Source organism: Gossypium raimondii, chromosome 13 (genome assembly GCF_025698545.1).
Source record: "Gossypium raimondii isolate GPD5lz chromosome 13, ASM2569854v1, whole genome shotgun sequence".
NCBI lineage: Eukaryota > Viridiplantae > Streptophyta > Magnoliopsida > Malvales > Malvaceae > Gossypium > Gossypium raimondii.
This window is the reverse complement of record NC_068577.1, coordinates 8,797,146-8,816,662: the sequence shown is the minus strand read 5'-3', so window position 1 is coordinate 8,816,662 and position 19,517 is coordinate 8,797,146. Positions and strand designations below refer to the sequence as shown.

Sequence of the window (19,517 nt, the reverse complement as noted above, 5' to 3'; positions counted from 1 at the left end):
GGAGGACCGGTCACCGGAGGTGGAATGGTGGGTCAGGCGAGGTGGGTTTCCGATTTGGGGGAAAAAAGGGAAGGGAATTTAGGGATTTGTCTCTGAAGAAAAAAAAAAGGGAAGGGAAGGGTGTCGGGGAAATGGGGAGGGGAATTGGGAAAGTTAATTCTAATAATAAATTTTAAAAATAAAAAAATCTTATTTAGATCCAGGCCGGGCCTGGCCCGGGCCAAAAAAATTTTACCCGAGGCCCGACCCGTTTTTAAAACGGGCCTATTTTTTTGCCCGAGCCCATATTTCGAGCCTATTTTTTTACCCAAACCCTCCCAAATTTCGGGCGGGCCTTCAGGCCAGGCCGGGCCGAGCCGCCCAACCCATGAGCACCTCTACTTCCAAGAAATAGACAATCGTTTTGTTGGGAGAAATTGATACAAAACGCACCGCCTGATTAGTCCCGGCGAACCGGTGAAACATCTAAAACGATGCGTTACAACTTAACCTTTTAATGAGGGCTTACTTCATCGGTTGGTCCTCATACTACGCCCTTTATTTGAGTTATTTAAGTTTTTTTTTTGTAAATTACACTAGCAGTCACTCAATTTTGGGTAGCTGACAAAACAGTCATTCAAGTTTCAATTCAGTCACTTAACTTTTGAAAAATAACAAAATAGTCACTAACGTTATCAAAAAGTGACAAATCAGTCACTTATTAACATATTTCATTATTGTCTTATCGAGATCGCTGATGTGGCAAGTTAACTAGTTGATGTGGTCAGTTAACTTGCCACGTTGGTGAAGCAATGGAAGGTTCAAGGTTTGAAATGAGTTTAGGGAAAAAAATTTGAATAGATGGGTTGGTTTAGGGTAAAAAAAAACAAAAATTGATTGTGATTAAGGGGAAGAGTAAAAGAAAATCAATTGGGAAAAAATTAACAGGGTTTTGGGTTAGAAACTAATTCGGGAATCGATTAACAAGGTTGGTTTAATGTTAGAAAATCGATTCAAAAATTAATTAACAAGGTTTAGGGGTTAGAAATCAATTAGTATTTTTTGTTTGGGGAGAAAAGAAGACAAAAAGGGAAACGTATCAATGTTTTTGGTTTTCATAGACAATGGTCAATAAAAGAGAAGCTGCTAATGTGTTACATCCACTGTAACGAGTAAGTTTCTGTATTTGGTTTTTTATTTCTTAGATTTAGGGTTATTTCGGTTTAAGGTTGTTTAGATTTAAATTTTGAAAAATGTTGCATTCACATAGGGTTTATGCTAGATTTTGGTTTCATTTGTTATTAACGTGCATGACAATTTTTCATTTCATTTGTTATTCACATAGGGTTTAGGGTCTGGTTATTAAAGTGAATGGAAAATACTGTGTATGGTCTGCCATGTGTATGATGTTGTGTATGTCATGTTTATTGTTTGTATCAAACTGATTTAACTATTCAAATATGACTTATGAGTATTTTAAATATTTTTATTGAAATATTGTGTATTCAAATATGTTTTCCATTTGCATACTAATTGCCTTATTAAAAAGACAAATATGTTCCTATTTTTATGACTAATAATATCAAGTTTGGTTTTTTTTTTGTTATAAAAAGACAAATTTGTTCCTAGTTTCAAATATCAATTGGATTAAATTTGTTCTTTAGCTTATATATTGTATTGGTTATTGTCTGTCATTGCCTAGGTTTAGGGTTAAAGTGTTTGGTTATTGTCTGCCATGTGCATGATAGAAATGGATGTGTTTGTATTAAATTGTTTTTGTATTGGTTATTGTTTGTCATGTTGTATTAAAATATGTGGTCATTGCCTATGTTGTATTAAATTGTTTGGTTGTTGTTTGCATTTATTGATGTTAAATTTCTTTGGCAGGTTTAATTGATGATAATTTTAATGAGAGTGAAGAAGAAATGTCTGATAGTGATGTGTATGTTAGTGATGTATTTGATAGTGATGTGTCTAATAGGATTAGGGTTAATCTAGATGGTTTAAACATGGATGATATAGAAGTAGGGGAACTGTGTGATAGTGATGATTCTAGGAAGTTAAATATTGCACATGAATCTGACTCAAATGGCCAAAATTGGCCTGAGTTCAACCTAGACAATGACATGAGTAATCCTAAACTTCATGTTGGAATGTTATTTAAGTTCAAAGACAGTTAAAAGAAGCTGCCAAGTAGTATGGTAGGTTGAATAGTTATTTTATTAAGTTCTCTAAATTAGATCTAAAGAGGTTAAAGGCAATCTGCAATTCAAAATGTTCTTGGTACATATGAACCTCTAGACTAAACTTTAATGACCCTATTGACCAGTCTTGGCAAATTAGGAGTTCAAACCCTAACCATACTTGCTCTAATGTCTATAAAAATAAAAATGTAACCTCAGCTTGGATAGGTCAACATTATAAAGAAAAGTTCATTGCTGATCTTGATTATTCTTTGACATCATTGCAACAAAATGTCAAAAGAGATTTCCGTTGCCTTGTCTCACTAACCAAATGTAGGAGGGCTAAACTTAGGGCATTCGAATTAATTGAATGAGATCATAAGGCTCAATATGAGAAGATTTATGAGTATTTGATAGAGGTTAGGACCTAAAATGAGGGAACAACAACAACCTGTTATCTGGATAAAAGGTTGTTTTAAAGGATGTATGTCTCTGTAGGCATACAAAGATGGCTATAGGGTTGGTTGTAGGAGGATAATAGGTTTAGATAGATGTTTCTTAAAGGGCTACTTTGGTGGCCACTTACTGGTAGCTGTTGGGATAGATACAAATAATGACATTTATCATATTGCATATGCTACTGTCGAAAGTGAAAACCAAGCATCATGGCTTTGGTTCTTGGAGTTGCTTGCATTAAACTTAGAAATTATGAGCTCATACCATATAACTTTCATGTCTAACAGACAAAAGGTAAAACTCCATTTGTCTACTTTGTTTTATGTTGTTTCTGTTTAGGGTTTATGGTATGTCAAATAATTAAACTATTTTTGTTCTATTTGTAGGGACTTTTAGAAGCAATATATATGTTGTTTCCTATATAGAAACAAGACTTTGTGTTAGACACTGACATACCAATTTCAAGAAGGCTGATTTTTGAACAAAAGAATTGAAAGATTTATTTTGGAAAGCTGTCAGAGCAAGCACTCCAAGGGATTTTGTGGAGGTCATGGCTAAATTGAAGAATACCAATCAACATGCTTATGATTGGTTGAAGGAAAAGAACTCTACTCACTAGTTAAGGTCCCATTTCTCAATTAGGAGTCAGTCTAACATGTTGGTGAATAATCTTTCTGAATGTTTTAACAAGGTAAACCCCTATCTTTATGCTACTTACTAATCATTAAGGACATGCAACTCACTAATCCTTTATTTTTCTTACTGGTAGGAGATATTGGAAGCAAGAGGGAAACTTATTCTGACCATGATGGAAACAATTAGGACCAAGATTATGTTGCTGATTGTCAAGAAGAAAGAAGAAGATGAAAAAATTAAAAGAATATTGTGTCCAAAGATTAAAAAAAAAAGATTGATGTCAATATCAAATATTCATTAAGGTAAATAGATAATTTTTTAATATATTGATGCCTTTATTCTGCATTGTGTATGATTCTAGTGGAGTTGATCACATGTTGTTAGACCAATACACGTATGTCTTTATTCTGCCATTTTTTAATATATTTATACCTTGTGTATGATTGTTGGTGGGGCTAATCACATGTTGTTTTTAATATTGTTTTAGTGACTATTTTTTAGGTGTGTTCCATCACATAATGGTGGGGACAAGTATAAGGTTGAATGTGGTCTAGGCAGTCAGCATGTGGTGGACCTAGTTGAGAATTCCTACTTCTGCAGGAATTAGGATCTTACTGGCATCCTTTGCATGCATGCAGTGGTTATCATTCATCTAAAAGATGAGTTCCCAGAAACTTATGTACAAACATGGTACACCAAGCAAACCCAACTTTCCATTTACTCCAACTTCATAAGGCCAGTAAGGGGTCCTAAACAATAGGCGTATGTACCAAACATGTTGCCAATATTGCCTCCTATACTAAGAAAGCCACCTGGTAGACCTACTAAGGTGAGAATGAAAGAACCTAATGAACCATAAACAATAAAAAGGTTGACAAAGAGAGCAGTGTAAATGAGGTGCAGTAAATGCAACAAAATAGGCCACAATAAAAGGAGTTGTAAAGGGGAAGTTGGCCAAAACATCCCAATAAGTCATCTGCCTTTGCTTCATTATATTACTTATAAATCAAATTTGTTTGATGGATTTCCCTTGTTCCTATAGGTCAAAAGACACAAAGTTGGTGTTCACAAACAAGTGGTTGCTCCAACTCAACAACATGTTACCCCAACGCAGTTGGAGGTTGCCCCAACTCAGTTACAAACTACCCCAACTCACCAACAAGATGCTGCCCCAAGAGAAAAGCTTTCATTCAAGAGGGAACCAACCACTGTTAGATAGATGACTTTTACTCAAGAGTCATTTATGACAGGCTAACGATAACACTGTGAATATGACGTTATTTTGTTAACTTTTTGAACTTGTGTAAATTTGCCTATATCTACTACTGATTTCTTAACTTAGGCAGATTATTTTTTGTAAATTTGCCCATGATTGCTATTGTTATCTAAACTTATTTGCCCATGATTGCTATTGTTATCTAAACTTAAGCATATAGTCACTGAATTTTTTGTAAATTTTTCTACAATTTAAATATATTTAATTGTATAGAATTGTAGGCAATTTGGCAATTGTTTACCCTTCCTTTTTTAAACATTTTGGCCTTAATATATAAAAGAAGTTTAATGTTGACCAATGTGTTTTTGTCTTTTTTTCATCTATTTTATCTTTTCTAACATATGATCATTGATCCATGCAATGTAAGAAAATAAAAAATAGTAACCAAATACTCTTTCAAGCCTTAAAAGAAGATTAAGCATTCAAAAAATCAAATGAAATGAAATACAAATGTGAGAGAATACCAGGCCATTACAATAACTAAATACTCTCCTATTACAATTCATATTTCAACTTTCAAGTTTGTAAGCATACTTTTACCCTTTACAAACCATTACATTTGGGACCCCTAGCTTTCACTCACCATTAATGAATAACAAAACAATATACCAGCAGCCACATAAGCTAGTTTTCAGTGCTAACAACAACAATACCAACTATCACATAAGTTGGTTTAGGGTTTAAAAAACAGCAACAATATTACAAATACAAGCATCAAAACCTATGTTTTTCTCTCACTCCTCCTTACATCCTCCAATGTCCTCACTTTTTTCAGAAGACCCAAACAACACAATTTGTGAACGGGGTGTCAATGGTGGATCAAACCAAGTGAAGAAACTACATGGTTTTCAAAACCCACTCCCAAACTTCTTACACCCAAAATACCTCCTACCTGGGTTGTCATTGGACTAAGACGTGTTTAAGTTGGTTGGGTTTTCATAATAGCACACCGAAATCACGGTCGGCATCTATATTTTTTCTCTTCTCCTTCTTCTTTTTTTCTTCTTCTACTGCCTAAACCTTAAATTGGTGCTAAAAGGGCTGTTTAAATTGGTGCTAACCGGCCAATTCGATGATTAATGACAATAAGGAATCTGTCATCTGCCATGTCACTTTTTTGTTACGTCTATAACAGAAAATGGTTAAAAAGATTGTTTTATTATTTTTTGAAGGTTGAGTGACTAAATTGAAACCTAAGTGACTGTTTTTTAGCTACCCCAAAGTTGAGTAACTGTTGGTATAATTTACCTTTTTTTGTCGAATTCAGTACCAATGTTGACCTATATCGTTACACGAGCTAACCAAATTGTGACACATCAGACCTTTATTTATTTATTTTTTGTTTTTTTCATTAATCTTTAACTTATTCACTGTCCCATCCGAGGTCTTTTTTTTGAATTTAAAACAACATTACTAAAAGTTCATCTTTAGAGTTTTATCTATCTATCAATGGGGAAACAATTTGAAAAAGGAAAACATCAATGGCCATCTCTGAGCACTACAATCGAAGTAGTTTTATAATATTGATTTTCCCATCTCCACTATTGCATTCTACAATGAAATAGGAGAAGGTGGGAGAAAGAGGGATATTTTTTAATTTATTTAATATTAATATATTATTTGATTTAATTTTATTTTAATTACATCTCGCTTCTTAATTAGATGTAGAAGGTTTTTTTAATAGATATAACGGTAATGGCTAGTGTTGACTATAAAAAATAAAGTTTAGGTATTTAATTCGATAAAAAGAATTTAAAAACTTAACTTAAAAAAAGGCATGATTTGAGGGTCAATTATTAAATTAAACTTTTAAGAAAAAGGGTTTCTGTTGGGGTACAAAGAAAGCTTAATGAAGGGTTTCTCTAGCATTGAACGCAAACACAACGTGTTAAAACTTGAACATAGATATAATCTTAAAGGAAGAAATAGTATATTTGGGATTCAACCCAATACAACATGCTATTACTTGAGCACATAAAAGTTATAATGAGACAGAGACGAATCCAGGGGGCTAGCAGGGGACCTGCCCCCCCTAAAATGGAAATTCGTTATTTTGGTCATTTAGAAATTTTTAAAATTTTAAATTAGTAGAGGTAAAATTACACTTTGGCCCCCTAAATTTATGAAAAATTAATTTAATCCTTTAAAAATTATAAAGATATAGACTATGAAAAATTAAAATTTCATTTCGACCCCCCTAAAAAAATTTTCTAGCTTTGCCCCTGTAATGAGATTAATAGCTTGTTGGCCTTATTGAAGTTTTATTATTTGACAAAATTGAAATCCAAAATATTAAAATATGAAGTTAACTATATTAGGATTCCATTTATCACGTACTAAGATTTTTTTTACCAAATGATCCTTAATACAATTAGTGCTAGTCCATGGAGAGTAGGGGTGAGCAAAACTCGATTCGACTCGAAAAAATCAAAAAAATTCGAATTTCGAGTTAAACGAATCGAGTTATTCGAATCAACTCGAATATTTTTTTCGAATTTCGAATTTCGAATCGAGTTGAGTTTTCGAATTCGAATAACTCGAATAATTCGAATAATTCGAATATCAAACTATAATATTTTACATTTTTACCCCAAACTCCCAAACCTTTTTACTTTTCCCTCAAAACTTTTACTCCTTCCCACTTTCCCCCCAAAACTTTTACTCCCCTCCCCTCCCAACCCCCCAATCTACCCAAAATCTATTTTCCACCAAAATTTTACTCCCAAAAACCCTCAAAACATTTTATTTTCCCCCAAAATTTTTACGCCCTCCCACTTTTCCCCTATAACTTTTATTCCCTTCCCATCCCACCTCCCATCTATCCCAAACCCTCCCCCCTCCAATTTTTTTTAAATATTTTCCCTCCAAAATTTTACTCTCCCCTATTTACTTTCCCTCAAACTTTTATTCCCCAAAACTTTTTATTTTTCCCTTAAACTTTTACTTCTCACCCTTTACTCTCAAATAAAAAATCAAAATCATCAAAAAAAATCACTAAACATAAATAGTAATAATTTTATTTATATTTACTATTTATATTATTAAATTAAATTTCACATTTTATATTATTTATATTATTGAATTGTTTAGTCATATTGAATATTTATATTAAAATTGAATTATTAATTATGCCATAAAATATTCGTGTTAAAATTTTATATTGGTATCAATTTCACATTTTATTTTTAAAATAACTTTTATTAAAAAAAATCATATCTTTACATTTAATATATTTTTTAATTCTAAAATACATAGTGACAAGAATCTAAAGATAATTGAAACAACTAAGCAAGCAAAGAAGCTAACCAATATATAAAAAATTAATAAATAAATTATGAAGTGTTGAAAGTTAATAAAAAATTTGATTAAGGTGGACAAATTTTATTACGATGGGTGACAATGGTTACAAGGACCCAAAATTATTTTTTAAAATTTAACTCGAACAAATATATTCGATTCGATTCGATTCGAATTCCATCTCACTCGACTCGATTCGAGAAAACTTCAAACAAAGTTAGGATGATAAAATAAGATTCGAAAACTCGATTAACTCGAAAATTTTCGATTCGATTCGATTCGATTCGATCGAATGCTTACCCCTAATGGGGAGTCTAGGTATTGGTAGGTACTTGGATCTTCTATTCAAGTCTTTTTATAGTTTATAAAATTTTAAATTAATAATGGTAAAATTGTACTTTGGCTACCAAAAAATGATAAAAAATTCATTTAGTCTTTTAAAAATTATAAAGATATATAGACTATTCAAATGGTAAAATTGTATTTTTATTATCGCAAAAATATACAATTTAATTCCACCAAAAAAAATTTCTGATTTCGCCCCTAAAGCTAGTACACATAACATAAAACCCAAAATCAAATATGTGGGTAGTCGAATGATTAAAACAACAACTCCCCATTCCTACCAGAAACATAAGCAATTGGATTGCTTTCTTTAAAAGCATGATTCATTCTCCACTGTTGTAGCTCACTGATGAGTGTTCTAGAATGCAAAATTAAAGTGGATGTTGAGAATCAACCCTATTAAGCAACAAGTAAAAGAAATAGAATAAGTTGAGAAATTGAACACACAAATTTAATGTGGAAAAACCTCTCCAAAGAGGATAAAAAAACCATGGGAAAAGATAATTTTATTATAATGACAAAAGAACGAAGAGTACAAAAGATAGAAATAAAAACTAAACCCCGAAAACCCGAAAACAAATAACCCTCAAAACGTAAACACAAAATTCTCTAAATGTGTTATGAGTTCTAATCTCTAATGGATGTATTTTCTAAGGTTGTAAAAGAGCCTATTTATAGGATAAATTTATAGGTCAAATAATAATAAAATAATCTAAACTAATCAGAGTTTGATTGAAACAAATAAACAAAGTTTAACTAAAAGATTATTTCTCAAATTTGACTGAAATAAGAGTCATACTCAACAAATCTCCACATTGACTCATATTTCCACAATGCCATCTTTACCAAAGCCCGTCATAGGCCTATCTTGAACTATGCAGAGAATTAATTGAGTTGAATTTGTGCTTAAAAACTGGAAGACCTTTAGCCTTCGACTTGTATACTGCCGAATTAAAATTAACCCGAGTCTGATTTTCATGAACACAGTGCCTTAACTTTTCAAAACCTGCATAAAAAAAGAACCTCTCTTCAATGAAACGGTCATACTTGTTTTCCTCCTATGACCAAGTTACCTCCGCTCCAAACTAGTTGAATTCGACTCCGTAATAGACGAGGGACGTCTGAGTTCATCGGTCACTATAGAATCTTCCAGAATATAAACACTGTCAATTTTTTTACCTTTTAACAAAACGAGAGCTCCACGAGATACTTTAATATCGCTCGACTCGGTGTTGATTCTGCATCCTTTCAAGTCTAAAATACTCAAGGATATGAGATTCTTCCGTAAATCAGGTACATACCTGACATCTGAGAGTGTCCTAATCGTCCCATCGTGTATCCTAATTTTAACAGTACCAATACCAATTACCTTACTAGATGAATCGTTTCTCATGTGCACAACTCCACCTTTAACCGAGCTGTATATGGAGAACCATTCTCTATTGGGACACATGTGGAAAGAACATCCCGAATCTAGGATCCACTCAGACGTGAGCTTGGAGTTATCGCTCGTTGACACTAACAAGAAATCATCACCGCTTTCATCGGCCAAATTAGCATCAGCTACATCTTCCTCATTATTCTCAGCTGCTATTTTATTTCACAGTTTATAACAATCTGCTTTGACGTGACCTAACTTTTTACAATAGCGACACCTTTTGTCTCGTTTCTTTGATGCTACCAAAACGAAAGCTTGCCTATCCGCCTTGCTATCCAAACCAAACTCATTTTCGAGTTTGTCTATACTCAACAAATGACCATTCACATCTTCGAACAAGAGTTTGTCTTTGCCATAAATCAGGGTCTCCCTAAAAGACTTGTATGAATGGGGTAAAGAGCATAATAATAGCATAGACTGATCTTCATCGTCAATATGAACCTCAACGTTCTTTAAATCATTTACAAGAGTAATGAATTGACTGGTGTGATCTCTAAGAAGCTCACATTCGTTCATACGAACGTAAATAGACGTTGTTTCAACACTAAATGGTTAGCTAGAGACTTAGTCGCATAAAGAGTTTCTAACCTTTTCCACAATGCGGATGAGGTCTTCTCTATCAATACCTCCTGCAAGACCGTATTTGCGAGGCACAACTGGATTGCAGACAAGGTCTTTTCACCAAGCTCTTCCCATTCTATTTTATTTATATTCTTAAGCTTTTTCCCAGTAATAACCTTTTTCAAGCCGGTTTGAACAAGAATTGCCATCATCCGAACTTGCCATAGATTGAAATTTGTCTCACCATTGAACTTCTCAATTTCAAACCTTATTGCTGCCATCTTTGAATGAGCTGATCTATGAAAATTAAACTAGCTCTGATACCACTTGTTGGGAATCTGCCCAATTAAGTAACAAGTAAAAAAACGGAATAAATTGAGAAATTAAACACACAAATTTAACGTGAAAAATCCCTTCCAAAGAGGATAAAAAAATCACGGGAAAAGATAATTTTATTATAATGACAAAAGAACGAAGAGTACAAAGGATGGAGATAAAAACTAAACCCTAAAAACCTGAAAACAAAGAACCCTCAAAACGTAAACACAAAATTCTCTAAATGTGTTATGAGTTCTAATCTCTAATGGGTGCATTTTCTAAGGTTGTAAAAGAGCCTATTTATAGGCTAAATTCATAGGTCAAATAATAATAAAATAATCTAGACTAATTAGTATTTGATTGAAACAACTAAACAGAGTTTAACTGAAAGATTATTTCTCAAATTTGACTGAAATAGGAGTCATACTCAACCGTGGAAAATGTTTGATTATGAGATGTATTTTGCAAAAAATTAACAACACAAGTAGTATTAAGCTTAATTTCCAAACAAGCAACACTAAGGGCATATTTGAAAATGCATTTAGAAGTTTAAAAGCAGCAATCCCAAACATATTGACTTTTCAGCTAAAAACACTTTCAAGAAGTGTTTATTGACTCAAATGGAGAAGTCGGGATCAAGTGCAGTGGTTGTTCACTTTAGCTGTTTAGGGGTGAAAAAAGACTTACATTACTTCACTTTGTACTTGAATAGATAAGAGTAATGTAAATGTTTATTCAAGCCTATGTTTGAAACAGAGTTCTGAAAAATTAAATTCTAAATGGCTTATTTTATGGTGAACTCTAAGCTCATACCAAAATATCCAATATCATGCAACTTCAGTTTTTTTTTTCTTATCCATGATTCAAAATTATAAACATTAATTTTTGTAATGTTAAAATGTATAGATGCATAAATTTCATGATAATTGCTATTATTAAACTAATAGTAATAATTATTATATTACTAATATCTAATATATGGCACATAAATTTAATTAAAATTATTTAAATATCATTTGATTAACTAATTTAATAGTGATTGTACTGCTTGTGTAATTGTTATTATATGGATTTGTTACTTTTCAACGTAATGTCTAAAATAGATATTTTAACTTTCAACCTTAATTTTTGACAATAATGTCAAACACTTGAAATAAACAAATAACACTTTTTCACGACACTTTTCCATAGCTCTTTTAAGGAACACTTTTCTCAACCGCAACTTTTCCAAAAGCACTTTTGCATCGCAATAACAATACCAAACTAGCCCTAAGAGTTTAAGCAAGGGAAATTTTATCTCGAAAAGCTATAGTTCAATCCCTTATCCCATTGGTTATCTTGGTCATAATTATACACTCGACTCTAAATTTGCTTGAATTTTCAATGGCAGATCCATCCATGTTCAACAAATTCGACTATTATTCAATTGTACAACTTAAAATGTCATAACGATGAATCAATCAACTCAAGCTACATATACCAAGACTTACAACATTACACCATCAAACCATTTGCACAAATGAAAGTGACTAGGCAAAACCACTTAAGATTCTAGGCCTAATAATGTAACAAATGCAATATCTAGACCTAAAACTAAGCATGAAGTGGTTTAAGATATGGATTCATGAGTTTGGATGTGTTAGACATTTGCTCTTAGTCCAACAATCTTTCAAAAATTTATAGAATCTATTTGTGTGTTCCACCCATCACACAGTTTTAGTAATTTAGGGTGTGCATGAATAACTTCTAATCCCTCCATTTACGAACATCTTATCTAGAGCTTTGTAGCAGTTGCTTATTAGATATTAAAGGCATTGAGAATGCACCTTGACATATGCTGACTACCTATATAAGTGTTGTTTATAATTCTTTAGATTGATTAGTATGATGTAGAAGAGACAAAAAAAGTAACATATTTACAAGCGAAATACATGTCAAGAGGTACATAAATTTTGGAGAATTTTGTATTCAAAGTTTTTATGGGCCTAAACAGCCCAGAGATGAAAGTAGCCCAAGCTACCAAAACAAAACCTTGAAGATAATGGCGAAACCTCTCAGTTCCCAAATCCTCTGCTAATGGCGAAACCTTTCTGAACCCTAAACCACCTCACTGTTTCAATGACGATCCCAACCATTGCTTCTAACTTCTCACTCAACCCATCACTCTTCCCTCTTAAAACTTCTTCAATTTCTCGGCGCACTGTCCTATCCCGTCATCAAACCCCCCCTTCATTTCCCTCAATACCCCAAGCTTTCATTCCCAGGCCGGCCCCAAATTTCCTTTCACTTTCTGGGAAACGGTTGGGGCTTTCCCTCAATCGAAAATCCAAGTTTTATGCTAATGCTGGCAATGGAGGAGAATTTGGTGGTGTTGATGAAGCGGAGAGGTTGGCAAGAGGAGAGAGTACAATGCCGGAGAGGTTCCGATACTTGACCAAAGAAGCTCCTGATCCTCCTGTTAGGTGGCCTTTCTTTGTTGGTGAGCTTCTTCATATGTCCTATTCAGCTGAGTATTAGAATTTCACCATGTAATTACTGAAAATCCCATGAAAACTATTCATAACATAGGTTCCAACGAGTTTAGGGCGTTGTTAAAGTTGTCATGTATTACTACCGTTCGGTCACGCCATTACAATCATATAAAGCAAAGAATTGCCATAAAAAAAGTTTAACATAATGCTAATTAATCCACTTTCTCTTTGGACCATGTGCAGCTGTGGCATTCCTTCTCTATGCATGGAGGGCTGTTTTGTTAGAGCTATCTAATTGGAGAAACGCTGCTTTTAGTGTTGTTCGTTTTGTGGGGTACATCTTGAAGCTTGCACTTGCCCTTATTTTCTATTTCATTGGGGATCCAATCACCTCCATGATCAGGTGTATAGAGACTTTGATCTATAGTGTCAGAGCTTTCTACTCTGGGATTGTGGCATATGCCCCTGTTAAAGAACTTACTGTGATTATTGTGCTTGCATCAGCGGTTCTCGCCATTGCTGAAGCTACTGTTCCCAACTCCATAAGTTGTCAACCATATATGCTCACAATGTCCGGTCTCATTGGCTATGCAGCCGTGACTGGCTATATCTCTGAGCCACTCTACTGGACTCTATTGTTGGGGTTATATAGTTTCTCGCGTGTAATTAAAAAGCGAGATGATGTTACATCAGCACTGCCTGTTGCAGCTGTAATGGCTGCCATCGGGGAACCTTGGGTTAGGATCTTGGTGATCACTTCTTATCTAGCGTTAGCTATCTTTAACCATTCAAAGAAGCTTTCAGAAGGGAGGGAGGAAACAGAAGGTATTGCTATGGAGAGACGGCTTCCAATGCCATTATTAGGTGCAGCCTTGGCTATCGGAATCAATCTTGCTGCTAAGTGGGTTGGTTACCGGCATTTGACATGGATGATAGTGTGAGGACAGTGAATCGGTTTCACACATCTACTGTAACGACATTGATCTTTTGTCTGAAAATAATTTTGTATCATGTAGGTTCATTTCATGGTTTTGGGTTTGGTAGCGTTTTTCTCCCCTCTTTTTGTTTTGCTGTGCTATGACATATTGACACAACAGCACCCATACAATATCGGGATGGCATCATTCCTCAAATCTGATGCTATTCATGCCTTGCAGAGAAGAAACTGTTAATGACAAGTGTATCATGGGAAACCCCGATATTTGTGTTAATGATTCAAGTAGGAAGAATTCGTAGCCAATAATGGCTGTAACATTGGCATATGTATATAAAGAGAAAAATATTACCCTACATTAAGAAATAGCATGAGGAGAAGTAAAACGAGTACGAAGGAAAAAGAAAGATCAAATAGACCACATCAGCAAGCTCGATGCATACACACTTTCTAGCACTAGGAACTTTAGGGTCAGTTCTTTATTGCTTAAAAAAAGCACTTCTGACTCTAAAAGCACTTTTGAAAGAAAAGCTGTGAAGAACAAGCTGCTTTTGGTTGAAATTTTTAGTTTTTTAGAAGTGTTTTTGAAAAGCATTTTTGAAAAGGAGTTGAAAAGGAGAAGCTAAAAATTTTAGCTTTTCCTCTCCCAAAAGCACTTTTGGTGCTTAATTACTTTTTCTTGGTGTTTAATTACAATTGTATTAAAATCATTAATTAAAAATAAAAAAAATATTTTTTAAAATACTAATTACAAATATTTAAATATTTAAAATATAGTTTATATATTCTAATTAAATTTTATAAATAATTAATATTTATTGCTTAAAAATATTTACAATTTATATTTTATATATTAAAATATTAACAACAAGTTATAATAATTTTTTTATATTATTACTAAAATATAATAATATTAACTAATTTAAATATTATTTAAATGCATATTTGTTACTTGATAATAACATGTCTAAAATGGACATTTTATTTCTCAAAAGTACTTTTTAACAGTAATGCTAAACACTCAAATTTTAAACCAAACTTTTCAAAAGCACTTTTCCACAGCACTCTTCAAAAACACTTCTCAAAAGCAATGAAGAACTGACCCTTAGGAAACAGCGGAGAAAGAATTTTACGCAGATGGTCAATTGGACGGTTTGGGTGAATTATTAAATCAAGGTAATTTGGATTTTAAAATTTTTCCATCAACTCAATTTGAGAGTTAGGTTGTTTTAGGATAGGATTATTTTACTATTTGGGTTGGATTTATTTGAGGTTTTGAGTCAATTTAAGTTTGGATCAGTTCTAGTTCTATTCTATTAGTATTAGTTAGTGATCTTGACTCAATGAGTCCTTTTTTCCGTGATTAATTGTTGACCCCAATCTTAGTCTTACATTACATTTTGTCTCTATAAATCAAGGAAAAAGGAGCTCAGTGAGAAAATGATTGTACCATGAGAGAAGCAAGAAGCAAGGAGGATTGCTATCCTCTTTCAAATATACATGCATTATGACAATGCAATAGAGTTGGACTTTCATGCGGATCCGAATGAATTATCTTTTCCATAAAGGTAAATCCTTGCTCACTTGGCAAGATGATAGCAAGTTACAAATTTTATTTCGATAAGATATATATTTCTATTACTATAAAATTTATAAATGAAGTAATTAATCGTGAGATTACTATTATCCTATTTGTAGTAACGAATCTTATATGTGTTCTTAAGAAAAGAAAAGAAATTTGTCAAAAAAAAATTGGGAGGCCTTAAAAGGTGGATAATTCAGGTTTAAGTTGAATATGTTTGAAATATTGAAATTTCATGATGAAATTGATATAATCATCAGTAAAGTTTGAATTAGACCGGATGATTAAGATACTCGTCTTTCAAAACGACATTAAATTAATTAACTCTAGAATCCGTACAAATCAATTAAATATAATTTAATTTTTTAAATTATTTAATAATTTATTTAACTAAATCAATTCAACACATTGAATCAAACCGATGAATTAATGGTTCACATATTTCACGACTGATATAATTTTGAAAACCTTAATCATCAAATTTGAAAGCCCCAAATATAAGAAATTGTGAGTCTAAAAGTTTAGTGATGAAGAAAAGTATGAGCTAAGTTGACGGTGAGCCCAGCACCCAAGTAGTTTTATTGAAGTAGTTTACTAGGGTTTGTTTCAAAGTTGTATATAAATGATAGAAGAGCGCCTCTGTTGTTCATATTCTCGTCTTGGAGCTTCCACCCTTGTCCATTGTTTTCCATTTGTTATGATGGCAAAAGTAATATATGCACAAACTCTCCCGGGCTTATCTGATGTTTAGATTTGAAGAAAAATGCCCCATTGTTGGTGCTAAAACCATGCCGTTTTACGTGTTGCGGAACAGCCTTTCTTTTCCAATGGCTCTTCTGTGTCAAATCGGCGGCTACATCCCCATCTCTTTTTTCTTTTTAAAGTTGTGCTGGTGATGATTACTTTTATTTTATCCGCGCTTCCGAGAACAATCGATGAAGCAAATAAGTAATAAAAATGGTTGAATTTCTTGATATGAGCCAGCAACCCACCATTTATAATAAGAAAAAAAAGTTACTTTTTTGTTTAATGGATCTTGGCAATGAGGATTTATATGCAAGCTTTAAAATGCCAGTTCTGCTTCTGAAGATTCTTGATTGAGAAAGCTGTTTTATTCCCGAGCCTGTAGACATGTTTTAAACAATAAATGTCTTAGAACTTGGTCCATGATGAGTGATCCGTTTCATTGAGATGTAGATTTCCTCAAGACCCTGTTTCCCAGGGTGAACCTACTTGAGGCGCTACATTGTTCATGACTTTACTGGATCTACGTGAGACCTCCCTTTTTTTCAATAAAAAATAATTCTTTTCTGCTTTAATTGAAAGTGCCTATGTTGTGAACCAATGGTTATATGATAAGTCCAGTTTGGGCCATGAGAGAGAGAGGGAGAGAGAGCATGGCTTTTATGAATTATACAACTCTTTGAAAATCTGAAGTAGCAAAGTTTATGAGTGCACTTTAACAAAAAAATTAAAGGAAAACCATAATGAACGTGACATGGTTCTTCCAAATTCCACAAATTTGTTACTTATATACCCCATTATCTACAATAAATTGGGGGACATGACAGTCGTTGAACAAATGGAATTCAGCTCAAATTTACCACATATGACAACACAAACAGAAAGCAATGGAAAAGATTGAATGGAGTTGGTAATTGCTAAGTAGGAGCAACACCTTCAACCTGCTGCTTAGCTAGGTATCTTTCCCTCCGTTCTTTCCATTCATCTATAACCAGTCCTTCCCCTACGATACGCGGTCCCGTCTCTTCTTGTGGCTTTTTCCGCGATTCCAGTGCTGCTTCTGCCTCCGCCAGTTGACGTTTTAGTTTTTCCAGTGCCTTTGAGACCGATATTTATTTTAGAAACAGACTACGAATAAACCAAGTAATCCAGTTGTGATTATGTTTTGATTACTTACAGGACAAGAACGTTCTGGGTCTAGAAAAACTACAAGTAATATCTGCTCAACTGTGACCTCATCCTTTTGCTCCTCAAACTGTTGCAAGATTGTTATACCACACATTTTCAGTTTTCACTATTTGACATGAAGAAATTGTATGTTCTAAATGTATCTGCAGAATTATACCAGTTCTGGGACATAATCTGTTTCTCCTTTCACTTTTAAGCTCATGATCTTGAACTTAACCCTGCTCTTTTTTTCCATTGGTTTCTCATTGTTCTCCGGTGGTTCCACAAACTTGAATACTGTTCGTCAGAAAAAACAACTCATTAAAACCATAAATCAATCAGTGTTCTTCTGCCGACGCATAGAAAGTAGTAAAGGGGTTATTTAAGTTGATGGATTACCGGTTGCGATAAGGCTTTCTCCGGGACCAAGTATACCTTCCGGAGGTCGCATGTAACAACTCTTTGGTGCAGTTGTTTGGAACTGTAGAAGGAACCACAAAGCTCTCACTCATTAGATGTTTTGAATCAATGTAGAACCAGTAGCAACATGTTTTTACCACACATCAGACATTAATAAGGACATGTTCCATACCTTGAATGCTACATGGGACTTGCTAGTGTTCTTAATGTCAATGGCACTCCTGACCTGTTTACCTGGTTCATCTACAGAAACCACAAAATTCAACCTCATGCACCCAGATTGAGTTACTCAAATTAACTTACTGGCAATTATAGCACATCACTAGCCATGAAATCTCACTTTTAGCAATTGAATCACTTGAGCAGAAACGCATTTGCAATAAGTAAAAGGACCCCTTTTCAGTTCCACAAACAGAACAGGATCATGCAACGGAAACCAAATCATAGAAGCCAAAAAACTTCACTTCAAAACCCCATCCAGTTAAAAGGTGAGAAACTTACAAGGAAAATATAACTTGTTGGAAGGATCAAGCCTAAGTCTTCTTCGAGCAGGAAGCAAAGATTTGGCCATAGAGAAAAATGCATTTGAAGAAGTCACAGCTGATCTTTCACTACTTGGGGTTTGCTGGTAAACATTGTTGTTCCCCATTGATGATGATGAAGATGAAGATGAGCCATTCCCATTGCCACTACTCATCTGCCATAACTTTGGCATCGTACAAAGACTCCAAACTTTCCCTTCACCTTCAGATTTCTCCTCATCAACACCCATCATATTTTTTGGCTTTACACACACACTTGGATCTGTCTATGTTTGTCAAGTTCAATACATAGAAGCAAATAAAAAGTTGAAACAAGGGTGGAATTTTGTTCGTAAATGGATATGGGGTAGGAATTAAATATTAAACTAAGTTATTATATCAGTTTTGGGGATGTGGTTTGAGTTGTCACTGTTGTTGAAAGCTCCTTAACGTCTAATAACATATGCTTGCAAGCAAAACATACACATATTTTTGTTTTGTTTTCTTGGCATTCAACTTTCATGGTTACTTAATTTTCATTGTTGGAAAATGACAGTGCAATGCTGATGTCTATTCATTTTTTGATTCCATGTAATCATTTGATATAAATATATTTTTTTTTGTAGAAAATAAGCCTTAATTTTGCTTAGAAAGAATGGATTGAAAGGTTCGAAAAATACAATATCGAGATGAGCTCATGGAGTGTGCTCTGTTTTTGATGAAATGTTATGATGTAAACAACATATATTACTTTTGGAGCATTAAAATAACATCCACCCATGTGGCCCTCTTGCAAAATTATTCAAAATCTAATAATAAATAAAAAAGAAAAGCATCTTTCCTTCTTTCATCCCAATGTCAAATCAGGTTTGACAGGCAATGATTTCACCCACATATTCATTTTTGTTTTATTTTTATATATATTTTTAGTTGTATTTTTTTCTTTAACCAATCACACTGTATAAGGGATAATATTTTTATATTTTTGTGTATAAATAAAATTAGGATAGACAATTAAAATAGTTATTCAAGTTACATTTTAGTCATTTGCATTATCGTATTGTAATATTTATTATTGAGCCATTAATTATCTTTTACGGTGTAACGGTAAGCTCACGTGATACGTTAAATGTTAAAATCAAGCTTAAAAATATTCACAAGAAATTACACTGATATATATACACATAGT

General features: G+C 33.4%; 2 protein-coding genes and 4 non-coding genes across 6 annotated transcripts; 5 read left to right on the top strand and 1 right to left on the bottom strand.

The window, feature by feature from the left end:
- Positions 1-12,522: 12,522 nt before the first annotated feature.
- Positions 12,523-13,986, top strand: LOC105783058 (hypothetical protein). The gene is made up of 2 exons (XM_012608240.2): positions 12,523-12,968; positions 13,204-13,986. The coding sequence occupies exons 1-2, from the start codon at positions 12,608-12,610 to the stop codon at positions 13,899-13,901; spliced, it is 1,059 nt and encodes a 352-aa protein (XP_012463694.1). The 5' UTR covers positions 12,523-12,607; the 3' UTR covers positions 13,902-13,986.
- A 2,206-nt stretch (positions 13,987-16,192) lies between these two features.
- Positions 16,193-16,337, top strand: LOC128036477 (small nucleolar RNA snoR134). Its single transcript, XR_008193272.1, has one exon. It is a non-coding gene; the product is annotated as a small nucleolar RNA snoR134 (small nucleolar RNA).
- A 29-nt stretch (positions 16,338-16,366) lies between these two features.
- Positions 16,367-16,459, top strand: LOC128036475 (small nucleolar RNA U36a). Its single transcript, XR_008193270.1, has one exon. It is a non-coding gene; the product is annotated as a small nucleolar RNA U36a (small nucleolar RNA).
- A 51-nt stretch (positions 16,460-16,510) lies between these two features.
- Positions 16,511-16,604, top strand: LOC128036439 (small nucleolar RNA Z223). Its single transcript, XR_008193234.1, has one exon. It is a non-coding gene; the product is annotated as a small nucleolar RNA Z223 (small nucleolar RNA).
- A 34-nt stretch (positions 16,605-16,638) lies between these two features.
- LOC128036446 (small nucleolar RNA Z278) lies at positions 16,639-16,754 on the top strand. The gene has a single exon (XR_008193241.1). It is a non-coding gene; the product is annotated as a small nucleolar RNA Z278 (small nucleolar RNA).
- A 124-nt stretch (positions 16,755-16,878) lies between these two features.
- Positions 16,879-18,718, bottom strand: LOC105783059 (vesicle-associated protein 4-2). Its single transcript, XM_012608241.2, has 6 exons — positions 18,309-18,718; positions 17,980-18,050; positions 17,787-17,868; positions 17,566-17,684; positions 17,398-17,475; positions 16,879-17,317 (listed from the first exon to the last, which is right to left on the bottom strand). Exons 1-6 carry the CDS (start codon positions 18,580-18,582, stop codon positions 17,138-17,140), a joined length of 804 nt encoding a protein of 267 aa, XP_012463695.1. The 5' UTR covers positions 18,583-18,718; the 3' UTR covers positions 16,879-17,137.
- Between the last annotated feature and the right edge of the window lie 799 nt (positions 18,719-19,517).